A 17699-nucleotide genomic window follows, 5' to 3' on the forward strand; every position below is an offset into this window, starting at 1 on the left:
CTCGTAAAAATATTCAAATATTCAAATATACAGGAAATATGTCATATCGTGTAAGATATATGGCAAATTACGTAAAATACATACACACGATACATACATGTTAATTACAGAATATAAATCATATTATTATCTACATTTAATTATTATAATTAGCGTTACAGTAAGTAACAGTAGTTTTTTCAAGGTTAGTAAATCGATATCGTTTGTCTAATTTAGAAGCAAAAATAGATTGTTCAACGTCGCAAGATGTAATAGGGATTTCTTCTAGTCCTCGTATGGTTCTAACATACGGAATTTCTGAAATTTTCGATATCATATTGCAATCGAGAGCTTTCTTCAGAATACGATTAAATTTCTCTTTTATCCGTTTGCTAAAAGAATCGAATATGTGCTTCATGGTTTCGGCGAATTCAATTTCTTACAGCAATCATCTTCGACATTTAGTAATGATATTCGAACAGCTGAATCGATGTCGTTTATGTAAGATATAGAAAACATATGTAATGTGAAAAATATGTATTTGCATAAAAATCCGCAAATTTATAGGATGTTTATGAAGCCTACTTGACAAGTCTAGTTGAGTGGCTCGGAAGAATTATAAGTAATACATATTTGTTTTCGTAAGTCGAACTTACTAACTCTTACCCTAATCTCTTATGTCACGCACACTGAAATCGACAAACATTTTTACTAAATAAACACTATTCGGACTACAGTCCCCGACAATAAATTACAGAGCAAAGATGCAGGAGAAACAGCGCGGACAATTTCCAGCACGAAAATCATCCCGCGGGGACGAAACTTCTTCCTGCCATGGACCAATCATTTCACAAGGGAGAAAGAGAAAGCTCTTTACCACCACCCACGGCAAAAGCACCACCTCGAACACGAGTTCAATTTCGTTATAGTCTCTAAGTTTCTTTTAGGAGAGTAAACAAAGGGATCTAGAAGAATTCACTCATTTCGTGTAGACGATATTCTCGGAAGGAAATGGTATCCTCTAATCAAACGGTGCAGCTTGGTCTCCTGGTATTTAATCAATACTTGTCGATCTCGCAATGTCATACAAGTTTTGAAACAATTATTTAACGATTAATTGCTCTGTTTTACTTTTTAATCGAACGTTAAATTTCTATGTAAAATGAGAAAAATTCTACATGAACAAGACTGGCAACAACGATGTTCTACTTTAAATCGTATAAATAAAATCGAGCAAACGGTGTATAAAGTAATCGATGGCTAATCAAGTTTGCGTCTACGATATATTTTCTCGAACGTTTTATCGAATTTAAAAAAAATATTTGTTTGGTCATTTACACTTGTAACTCTTGATATTGGTATCCTAATATCCACATAGTAGATCAGTTTTCACTGGATTTTCAAAGTTTAACGTTGCAAATGTCGCGTTCGATCCAAGAAGGGGATAAGGGAAAAAATTGAATAAAGTTTAAAAGTACTTTCCTCTGATAAAAGCTGGAATGAAAATTCTTGGATTAAATCTATATTCGAGAAGTTAGAAGCGATGTATTGCCTTGAACTCGAACGTCAAGTAAAATCGATGACTTAACTCATTTTGCATTTTACATCTCGAAGAAAGAACCATATTATTCTATATTGCCCAAGTAAATAACTATGTTTAAAGTTGCATGTTAAATGTTGCACCAAAGCTGTTGGTGTGTACTTGTATAATGGATAAGGAAATCTGTCATAGATTTGTCCGACTAAACATTTAAATTATTAAATAAACGCTTAGAAGGATGGTTATCTAGAAAATTGGGTTCAGCAAATTCAATCGATAATATATATCTCAATGGATTTCCATTTTTGAATCTTATTTAGTGGATGGTGAATTTATAATTAGATTATAATTATTTGTAGTATAAGGAATGATCGAAAATTGTGAATAATTGCGACATCACAAAACGACGACAAAAGATGAGTTTACTAGATAAAATCCAGGAATTATAGTGCAAATAGTTTACACAGTGAACAAGTCGGGTACTCGGTAGGAAACACTTGAATTCCTCGGAAAAAACAAACTGGCGAGGCATGTTGGCCGCGCGAGTGCGTGCTAATGACGTCGTTAGTCGTGCGACAATGCGACACGCTGACAATTGGCTGCTCTGGAGGCTCACGGCCGAATACCGTCTCTATCGCAATTATCGCGACCTTTGCGATTCGAGACCAGATGAACCGATCGTTTTCCCTAGAACGGAACTCTTTTCTGCCAATTTACTCGCTGAAAAGCTACTAAACGAAAAACGAATTATTTGATTCGGAAGGAACTAGAACCGTTAAGGAATATAGAAATTTCTTGCTCATACGCAAATAAAAAAACTATTAATTCCACCTGACGATGGAAAAATACGATCGATCAAACGATGCAAAAGCACGACCAATTCTCTGTCACGTTTTAATCGTTACGATCGAAAAAGCATGGATATCTTCTGCATAATATTTGTTGCAGGATATTTTCTATTGATAAAAGGTATAATACTCAAACACGAGGAAGCGGAGGTAAAAATGACGATAAAACAAACATCTGATGAGGAAGGAATTATCGGTAGCAAATACTTCGATTTGGAATAAGATATAGTCCGCTAAAACGGGAAATGACGATGATCTTATTAGGTTTCAATAACCTTTAACGCCGCTAGCGACAGCATATCCCTAACGTGGATAATAAAGTGGACACAAGGCAGTAACGGTCCCCGCTCGGTGAAAACAAACGATCGATGCGTAGTATTCCTCAGTGGATCTTGGTAAATCTCGCTGGAACATTTTATCCGCGCGCGTTCCTACTTCGCATTCGCGACATATACCTTCGAAGACACGCAGAATCGTAGAGACGACCCCCTTACATCTATGCTCGCCCTTCGATCCGGTTTAAACAACCGTAATTAGATGGACGTTACATAGGATACACGCACGTAACAATCTCTAATTAATTGGACGATCTACCCTCGACGAAATTATATTTACTGCTCATTATCCCTTCCTTCGAATCGGCATTAATTGACCCGTTTAATTAATCGTCGTTAAATCGATGGAGCGCGCGAGCACAAGTCTACAGAGGAATTAAGCCTTCCTTGGACATAAATTTGGCAATGATCGTGATCCAGCGAACAAGAAATTGAAAAGATTTGGTTTCCTGCCGTGTTCATACACAAACAGCTCGACAGAGTCCCTATGTTATATTTCCTCTATAACGATTTGAATGTAAAATGGTTGAAACATTTTGAACGCAAATCGAACAAGACGTTGCATTAAATTATTGAATCGTTAAAAGTATATTTCACGCAAAAGTGCGATAAATAGATCGCACTTTTCGCACTGAATCCATCGTCTCCGCGAGCGCAAGCCTGCGAGAGATTAAACTTTCTTTCGAAAATTAACCCGGTGGGGATTAGGATGAAGCGCACGGGAAATTGAAAAAAATTCACGAGCTATTCTTCGAGCTATGGAAGGGGTAAGTTTCGCGCGATTCCATTATAGAATAATTTATTCGCAGTTACTCGAGATGAAGCTGTCGGCCCTTGTGTGAAATCAGAATCGCGATACGCTCGGTGCATCGAGCGTGAACATGGCCCGCTCGAGAGGATCACGGAGGGATCGATTCCGTACTGGCAAGGGAACCCCGCCGAGCACGCTTCCATCCCCGTGACCTCCACGAGCTCGATCCAGAGAGTGGAGACCCCTGTAACGACAAATCGACGCCGAACGAATCGCACCTTGCCTCCCCTTTAATCGCCTTCGATCCAATTTTTACATTTTCTCTCCCACCGCTCGATCACGCATGATCAATACTCGAGATCGGTAGCAGAGTTTCTCCGTTCGTTATACGATATCGTTGCCCGTATTAGTTTCGTGTGTACGCAATCGTACAAAGAATCGTAAATGTAAGATTTACGATTTACCGTTTATCGTTTAAGTGAGTCGTGGATGGTGATTTGTAAGTACCGAATAATGTTTATGGAGAAAATTTTGTGCTATAATAAATAAGAAGTTGCGATTGGTCGATTTTTCGAAATTCGAGTGGTGGCGTCAAGCGGATTAGGAAGAATATTGGTACAGAATCTTTTGCTATCGGAGATCTTAATGGATTAGACGAATAATTTCGAGCTTATATATTAACGCGGAACCTTAATTATTCGAACCAGTCGTGATATACGCTATTCGGATAATCGAATAAATTTACATGTATTATGAATATTAACAGATTTCGGGTAGGTATGTAAGAACTTTTCTCAGTTTCCATTCTTCTATATTTATGTTTCTCGCGCGTGACCATCGAATTCTCTATTAATCGATGTTTCGATAATCAATCGCTTCCCTGATCGGTGTTCTAATAACTGAGATTCTTCTGTATATTTCGGATTTCTCAATATTAATAATCCTATGTATAGAATAGATTTTAAACGCCCTTGGAAAGCCAGCGATTTCATTAGTCCAATGTAATTAAGCTCTCACAATTCGAGATCTATACCAAACAGCCCTTCCCATAAAATATTTCTTTGCACTCGCGAATTATACTACGTAAACTTTAAATTCTCGATCTAATAATTTTAAAATCTTCTTAAGTATAAAGCAACAGAGCGACATTGCAATGTAAATGAATACTGTAACATTCTGGTACTCACGGACAAAGATGTTGCTCATCAGGGTAGCAGGCAGGCAGAAAACTATGACGAGGACATCAGCGACCGCGAGATTAACGATGAAGAAATTCGTTACAGTCCGCATTCGCGGTGACCGATACACCACGGCTATGACGAAACTGTTCCCGATCAAACCAACGACAAAGACCAGAACGTAAGCGACACAGTAAACCGCCGACATGGCCATGCTGTGCCTGTACAGCCGATCGGGAATTTGTTCAGCGGTCGAGAGGTTCGCCGTCTTGCTGGCATTCAAAAGTCCACCCTGCTCCTCCATCGATGTCCTCGGATTGGTCGTGATAGCCTCCGCGATCAAGTTATTGAGATAATCGCCAAGATCATTCCTCATCTGCAATAGGGTACCCGTGGTCTGTGGAATGGCCGAAACGGTGGTAGACGGGACGTTTCCATTGTTACTTCTACGACGCGTATCAACGTCAAACTCGTCGGAGTCCGGCAGACGTAGCGATGCCATCTCCAAGAGAGGAGACGGTGGTTGCAGCATGGGTAACTTGATCGTGAACCGTTGAGTCGACGTTGTTTCGACCATCGGCCGAGTTGCGTTTTCTCGATACCGTGCTCGTTATATTTCCCTTGATATTCTGCACCGTCGACGTCGCGTCGCGGTGTCGACGACCTCGGCTCGCCCGAGTTCCGCCTTCACCCTCGATTACGTACACCCCGTTCACCTGATCGATCCGTGTATCTGGATCTGCGCTTCCCTTTCAATCCCTGTATCGTCCTCTTTCAATCGATTTTCACGATACCGTGGTTGGTGTTTGCTTACGTTCGACTTATGCGTTTGAAGAATATCGATGCTATGCGACACTCGATCATCGAGACGTCGCTGGATAGGAGACACACAGATTGTTCCAAAAGATTCACTGGAATCGGACGGATGTCATAACCGAAGAAAAAGCGCGGGGACGATGAATCGCGAGTATTTAAAACTATTTTGGTGGAAGAAGTAAGAGACGGTCAACTAGCACGTGTACGAGAGCCTATCGAGCTTCGTTGCATCTCCTCGCGGAAAGACTGTGCGATATCGAGCGCGGCGGGAGATGTTTATTTCTTAACTTGTTCAATGAAAACCTTGTTCTAGTAGTTGATCGATAGCCTCTGATTAGGAACGAAAGGTGAGATAAGAGAAATATGGATGGAAGGAGAAGCTTTTACGGAGGAGATAAAAGTGGAATATCAAATGGAACGAGACTTGAGATGTTTGAACGTGTGTAGCGTGATCCACGGAAAGGTGTCCCGGCCGAATGCTGAGCGACTAATGAGCTTGCTTTAGAAGACGACTGTGAACTGCCGCGAGATGCACCCGTAGTGGCGAGCTGTCTGGCGACGCGCCGTCACTGCGCAAGCGTTACCATCCACCGGCACATGCACCCGCATGCGAGTTACGCCACGATCATCGTAGTGGCGTACAGCTCGAGACCGGGAAGTAGCAAGATTCGAAGGCAATTCTACGCAAAGAACGAAGATAAGAAACAGAATTAAAGGATCTCATCTATGAATGGATCTATCGTGATCAAAAATGGGCAAATTCTATAGGCTCGATAGTATGACGATTTAAAAATGATAATTAAAAAAGATGTAGGGACGTAAGAAGTAAATATAAAAATCAAAGGGACAGCCAAAACGATCCTCTAATTGCTTCGAGCAATTTATAATTTTATAGAACTATGGAATATAAAGGATTTTTTGGTTTAGTTACAACGATAACAGGGTTACTGGTAAATAAAATATTTGAAAATATGTTTTAGAATACGATGTGCCATGCTCTAATAAAATATGTTTTATTTCACACGCGCTTTCATATATTCTACCCCTACACGCGTTCTTTCAACTTCGGAGAAATCGCAGCCATTTAGCCACGCTGACTCCACGATGTATACTCTGTAAAACTTTGCTTTACAAACACGACAGTCGTACGAGAGTCGAAAGTTCCTTCACTTCCTCCACACACTTTCCATTACGACTTTTCATTTCTATGTTCGCGATATTGGTTACGATTGTGTTATTTAAACGTAGCAGCCTTCAACGAATTTGTCCAATAAGTATTACCTTCTACTCCTTTTTATCGGCATGCAGGTGGCGATGATACTTCTCGTCACCCTAATAACGAAAAACATCTATAGGAAGAGCGAAGAAACCAAACAAACCGGATTAGAAATGACCAAACCTTTTGCGATTGTCAAACGTCTTCCTCGTGAACGCCTACGATGAACTTGTATAACTCGGTTTCGAAGAAGCAACTTCTTCAGAGTTTCCGACACGACGATAAAAGATTTCGTTCACACGAAAACTTGATTTTAATAATAGACACATTGTTGTCCGAAATACTTTCAGCACTAATAATGTAACATAAATTTTGTTTTTCTAGTAGGAAAAAGTAATCAAACAACGAACATTTCTAGGAAATTATGTAATTCCTAAGACTCAAACTGTAGCGGAGATTTATAAAAAAAATTTCACGCATTTTCATACAAATATTGGTGGAAATAATAGCATTAGAAATTTCTTCTCGATATTTAATTTATGCTATTTGTGCTTCAAAACATATTTCTCTCTGTCAAAATCGATTTCCTGCAAGAAGAAAGTACAAAGGAAGAATCGCGTGTCCATTTAACGTCTCAACGCTCAAAGCATAATTTTCCGCGTCTAACCGCTTCTAAATCTTCTAGCCACAAAGAGAGTTATAATGAACTTCACGCTGTTGCAAATCCGCGAAAATCATCGTAAGATTTTCCTTATCGTTAACATTGTCACTAAAAATCAATAATTCTTCTTGCTTAATTTTTCCGCGATTAACTTTCATTATGAGATATTCGCTATTCTTGTAAAAAAAACCATTCGATATCGCGAACAATGCTTCCTTTTCGTTAAAAATTATGATAACATATCATCAAAATCATATCATCTTTTTCTAACTACTATAACTCATTTTGGACATATTTATCGTTGGCATTTTCAATTTGTAAAGTTCCCAAATTTTCCAACTACCATCCAACGACTTTTTCATAGTTCCGTAAAATTTCGTTCGTCGCGTTATGTTAAAATACAGTAGGTCCTATGCCAAAGAGCTCGCCTAAATTCCAATAACCTTGTCTCGCTATTTTCTCCTATTCTTTGTCAATGTCTCGAGCATAGTGTAACCTATTGTCAAAGATAATGATTAGACGTAGAGAAAGTATGCAAGAAGTATTGTCTTTTCCATTTGTTCATGATAGATTTATTCCTCTGTCGAAGGACTCTAAGGTCCTGCTCTGCGTGAATTGCAATGTGATTCTCTGATTTGAATTCAAGCAAGTATTGTACATGGCGACCGCTTAAAATCGGAACGACGCGACGTTCAAACATTTAATTACCAAACTTTTAAATATAAAACTTCCTACTCACTGTATGAAATAGCTGGAGAATATAAACACCTCGTAAGTCTGCAGAAAGATCTTTTAGATTTTGATAATATTGATTAAAACATTGAAAAATTGCACAAAAATCAAACACGAAACTACACGTTACCCTCACCACACTTCAAGTCGCTAAAACTACTCTGCGCGCGCATCACGCTTCAAATTGCTCAACTGCTATAGGTGCGCATTATCGACCGGAGTATCGATCGCAGAGACGTACCGTATCGATTCTTAAAATCATCAAAAAGAAGCAATACCGCGAAAGTAGTATTGTGCCGTAAACATGTCTTCTTTTCTGTTGATTTTACTGCTCCGAACAATCGAATTGTCTGTCTTTTAAACAACTACATATGTACGTACTTATCTGAAATAATTTGTTGATTTGATGCGGAAAATATTGGTTAGGCTACGGCGGTTTACGCTGGATTCGTGATTTCGAGACTTTGGTTTTGACAAGTGAAATATCTAAAAACTGTAACGTATGCTTTCATAAGAAACCATATATTTCTGTCTATAGGAACACGCATTCGCCATAACTGTAGTTTAATTATGGGACCGTGTTAGTAAGTCGGTGGTTTAAAAAAAGTACTCGTTAAAATTTGTACGCGCATAATCAGGTTAACCAACAAGTCGAACGATGCGTAGCGTATATATTCGCTCGAATAATTGATCATCGAGCAAATTGCGTACGCAGGAAGAGTCCACAACATTGGAGAATGTCAATAACAGTCAAAATACAGAGCAACGGTCGACCACAACAGAACATTTTAAAGGAGGACAAATTATATCGATCTTTATTTACATGTATCTATGGCGTGACTGGTGAGTTTGAAAATTTAATTTTTTTAGTTGTCCATACTTGAGCTGTTCAGAAATCACATCGATTAGCACCGAATTCCATCTAAAAATTGAAAAGTACAGAAAAATGATGCGTTTAGATTAAACTTTATTATTATGTATCTCATTTTCTTCCTATAAATAAACCTATGGAAGTATGTAATTTGTTTCTTCCAATATGAACGTTAATCACGTACTTACGTAATAAAGTTCTAAAAATGTATTTTTCATAATTGTATTACTTTTCTAGTTATAAAAATCTACAAAAGTTTGGATTATAAAATTTCTTCTCTTCTTTCTTGTAAAATTGACTTTCTGAAAAATAATTTAATAAATTAGGTACATGGCATAATATGTAGTTCAAAATTTCAAAAACAGACTACTTTTTTTTTAAAAGCGTAGAAAATTTCTCCAAACATTCACTATATTCGAGACCAACATGATCGCTTCTTAAGAACCGTTTAAAAACGAGGCTTTATACAATATATGTATTTATGTATTCGGCGTTGGCCTTCTGACGCTTGCAAAAGATGAAACGTTGCTGAAGAAGTGGCGACTGATTTCGCATTCCGATTCTTAAACATCTTCGACTTTTGTCAAACTTCCGGCGAGTTCGTAATTCGTTTTGTAGGGTTCGTTGCGGAGAGCTAACTCATTTTATTTCAGTCGCAAGCTCTCAAAGATCTCACTATAGTTTGACTGCCGATGTCCGTGAAATATTTTGGCTTCCTGTCATTTTTCCGTGAAGCTACGTAATTTCCGACTGAAACGCTATCTTATTCTTAGTTTCATTCTTGTTCGTGTTTCATTCCCAACAAATAATTATTATTTATAACGAAATTATACTCAAATTTAAAGATTTATAGTAGTATTCGCTATAAGTATTACGATATGTACTGAACCATACAATATTGAAAAATAAAACGATATAGGCAAATTTTATAATCGCTACTCAGTCTTTTTTATACATTTTTTATATACACTGAAATCTACTATCAGTGTACGTAAATTTTAGTTAAAATCATTGCATGGGAAACGGTAATTATTGCTAGATATCCAGATAAATAGGCGAAGCTTAGTGGAAGATTAAACAACTTGTTCCATTCTAATTTCATGCTTAACCGAACCAAGATCGACACGAAGGCGTAAAGGGGAAGTTAAAGATGAACGTACGTCCCATTTATCTTAAATTACAATCGATTATGCACTTGTTTTATATGCTTTCTTACAAATATATCGGCGATCGATTGATTTTTATGATCATAATTGTTTATATTCGTTGTCTTCTTCGTTATTTGTTATTTGTAACAATTATTTATTACGACAAATTTAGTTGCATTAGTCATTTTACAAAGTGTTTTAATCTTTAAAAAATTTCAATTTTTCAAACTCTTCGAGCTCGTCAATTTTATCAAAAATCTATTTAGGTTTCACACATATATGACAAATCCTCCTTCGCAGGATTGAAGAAAAAGGAATTATTGTTTTCCAATTCAAGAAATCCCTTCAACGTGTAACGCAAACGGGTAAAAGCGAAAGTAAAACAAGCTCGGAGTATCGGTAACTCCAAAAAACTTTCACAGACAGAGTTAAGTCAGGGTTTCGGTGATTCTCAACGCAACGTACACAACTGTCCAATATGCATAACACGCTCGTACTAGCAAAAGTACCCGGCATGATCGTAAATCAGAAATTACTTATTATCCGGCCATTTCGAGCGCGGAGACGGTATCTCGTGTGTGCTCGACCGGAATGTCTCCAAGTTCCCGAACCATCGTCGACGACCAATAAAAATCCTGAACGAGCGTTCGCGACGAAACACTCGAATCGAACTTGGCAACGCGCGCGGTTAATCGATCGACATAAGACCGTCCCATCTCGAGTATCCTCCTCTTTCCTTTTTCTTAATAAAAAGCACGGTAAGAATGATAGAGGAAGTTCCTCGGTAGGGAATTGAACTGCGTTTCACGATTGCTGAAAAACATGGGATCGATTGGAAGACACGTGTATGCGGCGCGTTTGGCCGACTGAAAGTAAAAGGCCGCAATGCGGGGAGACTACTGTACCTTTTAACAAATTCGACGGGTTGAAATAGCAAACGAACTATTTTTAGTATCTCAGTCATGGCTAAATATATTAGGTCATCCCATAAGTTCGTGCCGTTTTTCGAGCGGTTATATATGTTAAGATTGTTTATATACCTTTCAGTTTCATGAAAAAATGTTATCTCCCTCTCGTTGTACAACTTCTTCCCATTTTTCTGGTAGAGCCATTATTCCGTCTCGATAAAAGTTTTCTTGTTTTTCTTTAAAATAATTTTCTAAGCTATTTTTAAGAATGTCAATATTTTCAAATTTTTTACCTACTAAAAAGTGTTGTAATGCTCTGAACAGGTGGTAATCAAATGGGGCAATGTCTGGAGAATATGGGGGATGTGGTAAAATTTCACAATTAAATTCAGACAATTTTTTTGTAACGCTTTTCGCGACATGCGGTCTAGCGTTGTCGTGATGGAAGATAACGTTGTTCCTATTCACTAAACCTGGCCGTTTTTCAGCTAGTGCTTCCCTTAATTTTTCTAACTGAGTGCAATATTTGTCTGAATTAATGGTATCACCACTAGATAAAAGTTCAAAATAGAATATTCCTTTATAATCCCACCATACACACAAAAGAACTTTACGTGGATGTAACCCTGGTTTTTCACAGCGTTGAGGTGGCTGATTTTGTTGGGACCAATTACGTTTCCGTTCAGGGTTTTCGTAAAGTATCCACTTTTCATCACCAGTTACCAGGCGTTTAAGGAATGACTCATGTTTATTACGCGCAAATAATGACATGCACGCTGTCGTTCGTTCAAGATGGTTCCGTTCCGTAAGTTCATGGGGTACCCAAACGTTCAACTTTGACACCATCCCCATTTTTTTTAAACACCTATGAATCGTTGTCTTGGGTATTTTCAGAACATTTGACATCTCTTGAACTGTCAAACTTCGTGATTTTTCAACAAGATCCCGAATTTTATCTTTGTCTGTCTGAGGAGGACGCCCGGAGCATTCCTCATCTTCTAAACAGAAATTCCCAGCTCTAAAACGTTGGAACCACTTCCTACAGGTGCGAGATGAAAGCGCATTTTCTCCGTAAACAGCACATATGTTTTTCGTGGCAATTGTTACAGAACTTCCTCTCCGAAATTCATATAACATGAGATGTCGAAAATGGATACGCATTTCACTCATGATTTTTTACTGTTAGAAGTCACTGTGTTCACTATATTACGATCTTATACCCACGAAAATCTGTCCTAACCTGTTCTCGATCAGCTAAGCTCAAGTGCATTGGTCCCTTATCGCCGTATGTTTATAAATTGACACATGAAATGTATACACAAAAGTCGGCACGAACTTATGGGATGACCTAATATTTTACCTCATGGCTAATATATTATACCTAAATTCCGCTATAGCGTACCTCTAAGATTTCTATTTAAATATTATAATATTATAAATAACGTATTAGGTATTAAATTTAAATCAAAATGAAAGAATTTTTGTTACTGGTTGATACGATGCATCGATGCGATTATCAAATTGCAAAAATAACGCAGGTGACAGAAAATTCAATTCTATTCAAGAAAATATGAAAAATTCCTCTCAGTTCGCTAGAATCGATTGAAAATCAATTTCGCTGACAAACCTGTCAGCTTCATAGATTTCCGAAAATTCCAGACTCAAGGGGGGGGCGGATTAGGGGAAAATAGCTAAACGACGTGGAGCACGTTGGGAAAGAAGAGCTGTAAGGTGGAGAGTGATGATGCAAGGTCGAGAGCGATGATGCTAGAGCGCGAGAGAGAAAGGGAGGCGGTCAGGGTGTGAGAAACTAATCGACATTCTAATTGAGTTGCCACGTTAATCGCATCTTCGTCGATAATTCCATACCGGATAGAATATGTCCACAATTTGCTATCTCATATCCGTTAATTAAACTGAAAACTTCCGAACGAGAGGCGATGCGAATATTCTAATCGCTTTTAGGCGATCAAGGAAAAGATTGCCAGTCGAGAACCGCGGATAAAGCGAGGGATTACAAGAGAAAAAAGGTAGAAGATAAATAGAAAAGGTTTTTTCTCTTCACTGGTGACGATGTAGAAGCGATAACGAGGAAAAGAGATGTTTATTCATTGTCTAAACGAATTTCAGTGTTCTCGATAAATGTATGATAAAATCTTCCCTGAAGTTAATAACGCGTTGATAAGTCCCGGTGTAATTTCTTCCCGATCATCGTAATAAAAATCGTCGACTCTGTTGAAATCACGGCACGAATACGAGGCATGTAACGTAGCCCCATGAAATTCAAATGGGAAGCATCGATTCAAAGGGTCTAATTAATATTCAAAGGTACGACCTTCTCTCCCTCCATCTGACGTATCTCGATCGATTTCATTGAAATAATTAACGACTCTCGAGGATCATCTACGCCATCTGCCTTTTACATTTCCATGTTTCGTTCTGTTCCAACGTGCATGTAAAACGAAAGGTTAGGACGAGCAGGAAAACAAAGAATGATTATATAGAACAGATCATACTTGAAATATAAAGGAAAGTATTTTTTAATATTTCGATAAGTTACACTAACGCTGTATTAAACATTTCTTTATACAACCGTAACCGACGATTCGAATCTTTATCTTCTCATATTTCTGTCAATTTGTTTTCCCTGATATCTAAATAAACGCGTTAATTTCATTCCTGATTGATTTTACAATTTTGCTATATCGTGGAGCTACCATAACGCTGATCTCTCGTTCTTTAATAATAGATAGATATTCTCAGGACACATGCAAAATCTTGGTTGGTCATATGATCTTCTTTCATCGTTCGTGCCTCAATCTATCTACGTATTTCTACCATTTGTAGCTGGCTAAAATTCAAATTTCTATACTACATATCTAAAATGTAAATGTACGATTCGTAGTATGATTTATAGCACTTGTTTTGGTGTCTACTAACGGAAGAATTACCTTATATTATGAGTATTAAAGTTAACAAAACGTTTGTCATCCGCCATCATAGTAACAGGAACGTTGCTGTGATAACGTTTCAAAAGAACGACAGTTCTGATTGATCGAAGCTTCCGGCGTTGTTTTACGTGCCACAGAAAAATCCAACGAAATTCTATTATCCATGAACCCTCATTCGACGTTCTCAGACTACCCTGTCGTTCGACGTTTCAAGGTAACGACAGCCAGCGTAAGAAACACGAGAAGTTCGATCTCGGGATCATAAATCTCCGAGTATCACGCGGCTGCACCGGCTCTCGAGTTTTCTTGCAGCTTAAACGAACTCCAGAGAGTCGGATGCTTGTTTCTCGTCGATCGAGCCGCGATCGCGAATATTTTTCAGTCGATAAGACAGACAATATTTCCCGTGTGATCGTGTACAGAGAATCACTTGACGACTTGTCGTACTTGATGACTCACAGTGGTCTGAAAAACGGTGTTTCTTGGCCAAAATTAAAAACAACTTTGTATCGATGTTTTCCTACAGAAAACGAAAGTAGAAAGTGAACATTTTCATCAAGATCGCTTAACGTTGCTACGAGCTACAAACAATAAAAATGTTGAAAATCACAGTTTTCCACGACATTTGGCCTGTAATCGCAGTAAATCTACCTTTTTCGATGCGCGTCGTTTGTTCCTACACTAAGCGATTTCGAAGTACATAACTCTCGTAAATGTTCAAAACGCTTTGTTTAAATTTTCATTACAGGCTCAGATAGAAAAGTTGCAAAAAATGATCTTTATTTTTTTCTTCGCAAGGTATATTAATGCGGGCCACTATATTCACTTTCATTTTTTCTAGGAGAAAATTCCATCGCATAAGTTTTTATAACTATTTAACTAAATTATATGACTCTCATTATTATGTCCGATTTGAAAGCACTAAAACAAATTTAAGAACATTCGTTTTTCACAACATGTCCATTTAATTAAACGTTGGTGATCATATGGATACTCGACCTACTCCCAGTAGTTTAATTTTTTGCCACTAGTTCGCACATTAAAATTCTCAGTTTACCAATACGAGTGGCTGTCGAGTGGCTGCAAACGAACGTGTTTGGCGCACTACGATATTTCAGGCGACTATTTTTTGAAATCAGCGTAGAATTAAATACCAAGATAATAAATCGTTACAATTTCAAAATTTCAATCCTCCTTTTCATTTTACACGATATTTTTCTTCGCGGTCAACAAAGAACATTAAGATCTGCTAACCTTGTCGCCAGATAACCTCGCGCTCACCAACTTGTTCGCGAAGGCACGATTAGAAGGGCGATTAATGGCACAGAAAAAGAATAGTCAGAGGCGACAAAAAGTCAGCCGTAATCTGGCCTCGAACGTTCGCTTTAAAATTAAAATTGAAATTCTTCGAAGAAAGTTCGGAATGCCATTTCGATTACATATAGCCAATTAATCGACGCATTCCTGTAGTCGGGATTGTACCGTGGCTGCAATTATTAGGACCATTAATGGCGAGTATATAGATGTTGGTTCACTTCGCGCTCCGGAGGACGCGTGTTTTTGCTCGAATATCGTGAACGCTGTGGCTTTTGATGGTAATTTTATAGCTAAATGCAAATTAAGCTTATACGCGCGAACGTTGCCACTTCGATGCATTTCCAAACGATATTTCACTAATACGATCGGTCAAGACATATTAGATAGTAATATCAGGTTGTTAGATTTTTATCTTAATTAGTTGGGAAATTAATTTTTATTTCGTTCAATATTGAAAATTAATACAATAATCATTTCAACCTTTGTACCAAAAATATCTTACATTAAAATACATCTTCTATTCTTCGCGTTATAATCTTCACGTATCTTCTGTTAACGCAAGCTGGAGCTAACGTTATATAGATTTCTTCGATAATTGTTTTAAGAATATTATTTATACGGTAGTGTAACACCATGAACACGATTTTCTTATAATAATTGCCTGCAGCTTCCTTCTCATATAATGGCTCTTTTGTTTCGATCGATTCAACCGAACATGTGAATTACTTGGGCTTGAGTATGGAACCTGTAGTTTGTTATGACGTGACGATCGATATTTCATAGGAAGCTGCACTAGTGGTCTTGTTTCGTGATTGTAGGGATATTCCTACGCTACTTGCTCGAAGAAGTTCGTGCTTCTTAACAGGCGTAATGCCATGAATTGTAAACGGATGCTTTGAACGAAGTATCACGGAACACATGCGCCTGTTATTGTATCTTCGTTTTATGATAAAGAAAATATTATCGAAAGAGACGAGGAATTTTATTCTTTATAAAATATAGTCAATTTGTAAGAGAGAAACAAACGATCTAATTTTAATATTAATTCTTTGGTTCATGAAACATATATTTAGGTGTTAACTTTTATAAATTTTTATGGATAGAATCTATCTTCCTTTGTCTCTTTTTCTATAAAGCATATGAAATTTCGGTAGAGGAAAATATAGATTTGTCAACTTTTGCGTAACTAATTTTCTTTCCTCTATAGTCATATACATCTGCTGAATATTTTAACACCCAGAGTAAATTAAAATTGCCAGTTAAAAACGAAAGTTTGTCAATTATCTTATAGCGCGAATACCAGAAGCTTCGTATCGCGTGTAATTGTTTGCTCCTTCTTATTTCCCGCTCGCATTAAAGTTTCGATGTAAACAGATAGCCAAGAGCGATTAGCCGGGTGATCGATTGGAAATATTTCGATTTCAATCTTCATACTTCGCTTCGACAAACGAAGAAATAGCTCACAAAGAAGGTCGTACAGCGCAGTTATCGACCATACATAGATACAAAATGATAAAGTATACGCGATTGGTCGTTTCCAATCTTCATCAGTTACAAAGAAAGTTGTATGCACCTCGTAGTCGCTTCTCAGGACAGCACGCGTTCAACGTAACTTCGCGATATAAATTTTGAATGACTAGTATATCCGGTCGAAACAATTAACCTTGCTACCATAGCTAGCACAGCTTTATCTTAGCATATTTTTTTCTAGAGCCATTTGTGACGATCGAATGAGAATGACAGAAAGAATACCTGGAATAGATACCAATAGACGATATTACAGTACATTTGTACAAAGGCTATAGACAATTTTTTTATAACACACGATCGTCGTCTTTTAATTATCTTCGTCTCGCATACTGTCCTTGTCTCTTCTGTTCAAGTTTCTTCTACTATTTTTGTGCCAAGAATTATATAGTATGCACAACGTAACTAGGACAATGCTGTGATATTAAAAGTACCGATTTGTAATTTGTAGCTAAATTCAGACCAATGACGATATTCTAATTAAACCATTTTCTTATTAATTGTAAATAGAAAAGGTGTACATTCGCTGTTGTATCCATCCTCGTTTAGTAAAGATCGTATCACTCGCTCTTCATTCCCATTCCTGCAAGCTATTATGTATTAATATAATGATATGTATTGCGAATGCCGCAAATAAATTGCTATTTATATTACGATAAAATCATTTTGATTAATTTAATAATTGGTACTTTTTAATATTACTGTAACTAACTTGTCAGGTATTAAAATACGATAATTTAAAACTACAAGATCACTTTCCACGTATCATTGCAACGAATAAATTCTACTTTATTGCTTTTTTTCATAAAAAAGTATTATTTTAGTCGAGAAAAGGCACGATTTACAACTTACAACGACACATTTCCCTTTTTCTCACTCATAATTCCTGCAAACAAAATCACAAATGAACACATTCTAACT

General features: G+C 37.5%; 1 protein-coding gene across 1 annotated transcript in view; it reads right to left on the reverse strand.

Annotated features, from left to right (window-relative positions):
- Positions 1–6012, reverse strand: part of LOC126924127 (neuropeptide SIFamide receptor-like) — a 63709-nt gene extending 57697 nt beyond the window's left edge. Inside the window, exon 1 of the mRNA XM_050738283.1 lies at positions 4641–6012. Coding sequence (XP_050594240.1) covers positions 4641–5208 — 568 coding nt within the window. The 5' untranslated portion in view covers positions 5209–6012. The remainder of the gene's footprint in view (positions 1–4640) is intronic.
- Between the last annotated feature and the right edge of the window lie 11687 nt (positions 6013–17699).

This window comes from Bombus affinis, chromosome 14 (genome assembly GCF_024516045.1).
Source record: "Bombus affinis isolate iyBomAffi1 chromosome 14, iyBomAffi1.2, whole genome shotgun sequence".
In the NCBI taxonomy this organism is placed as follows: Eukaryota; Metazoa; Arthropoda; class Insecta; order Hymenoptera; family Apidae; genus Bombus; species Bombus affinis.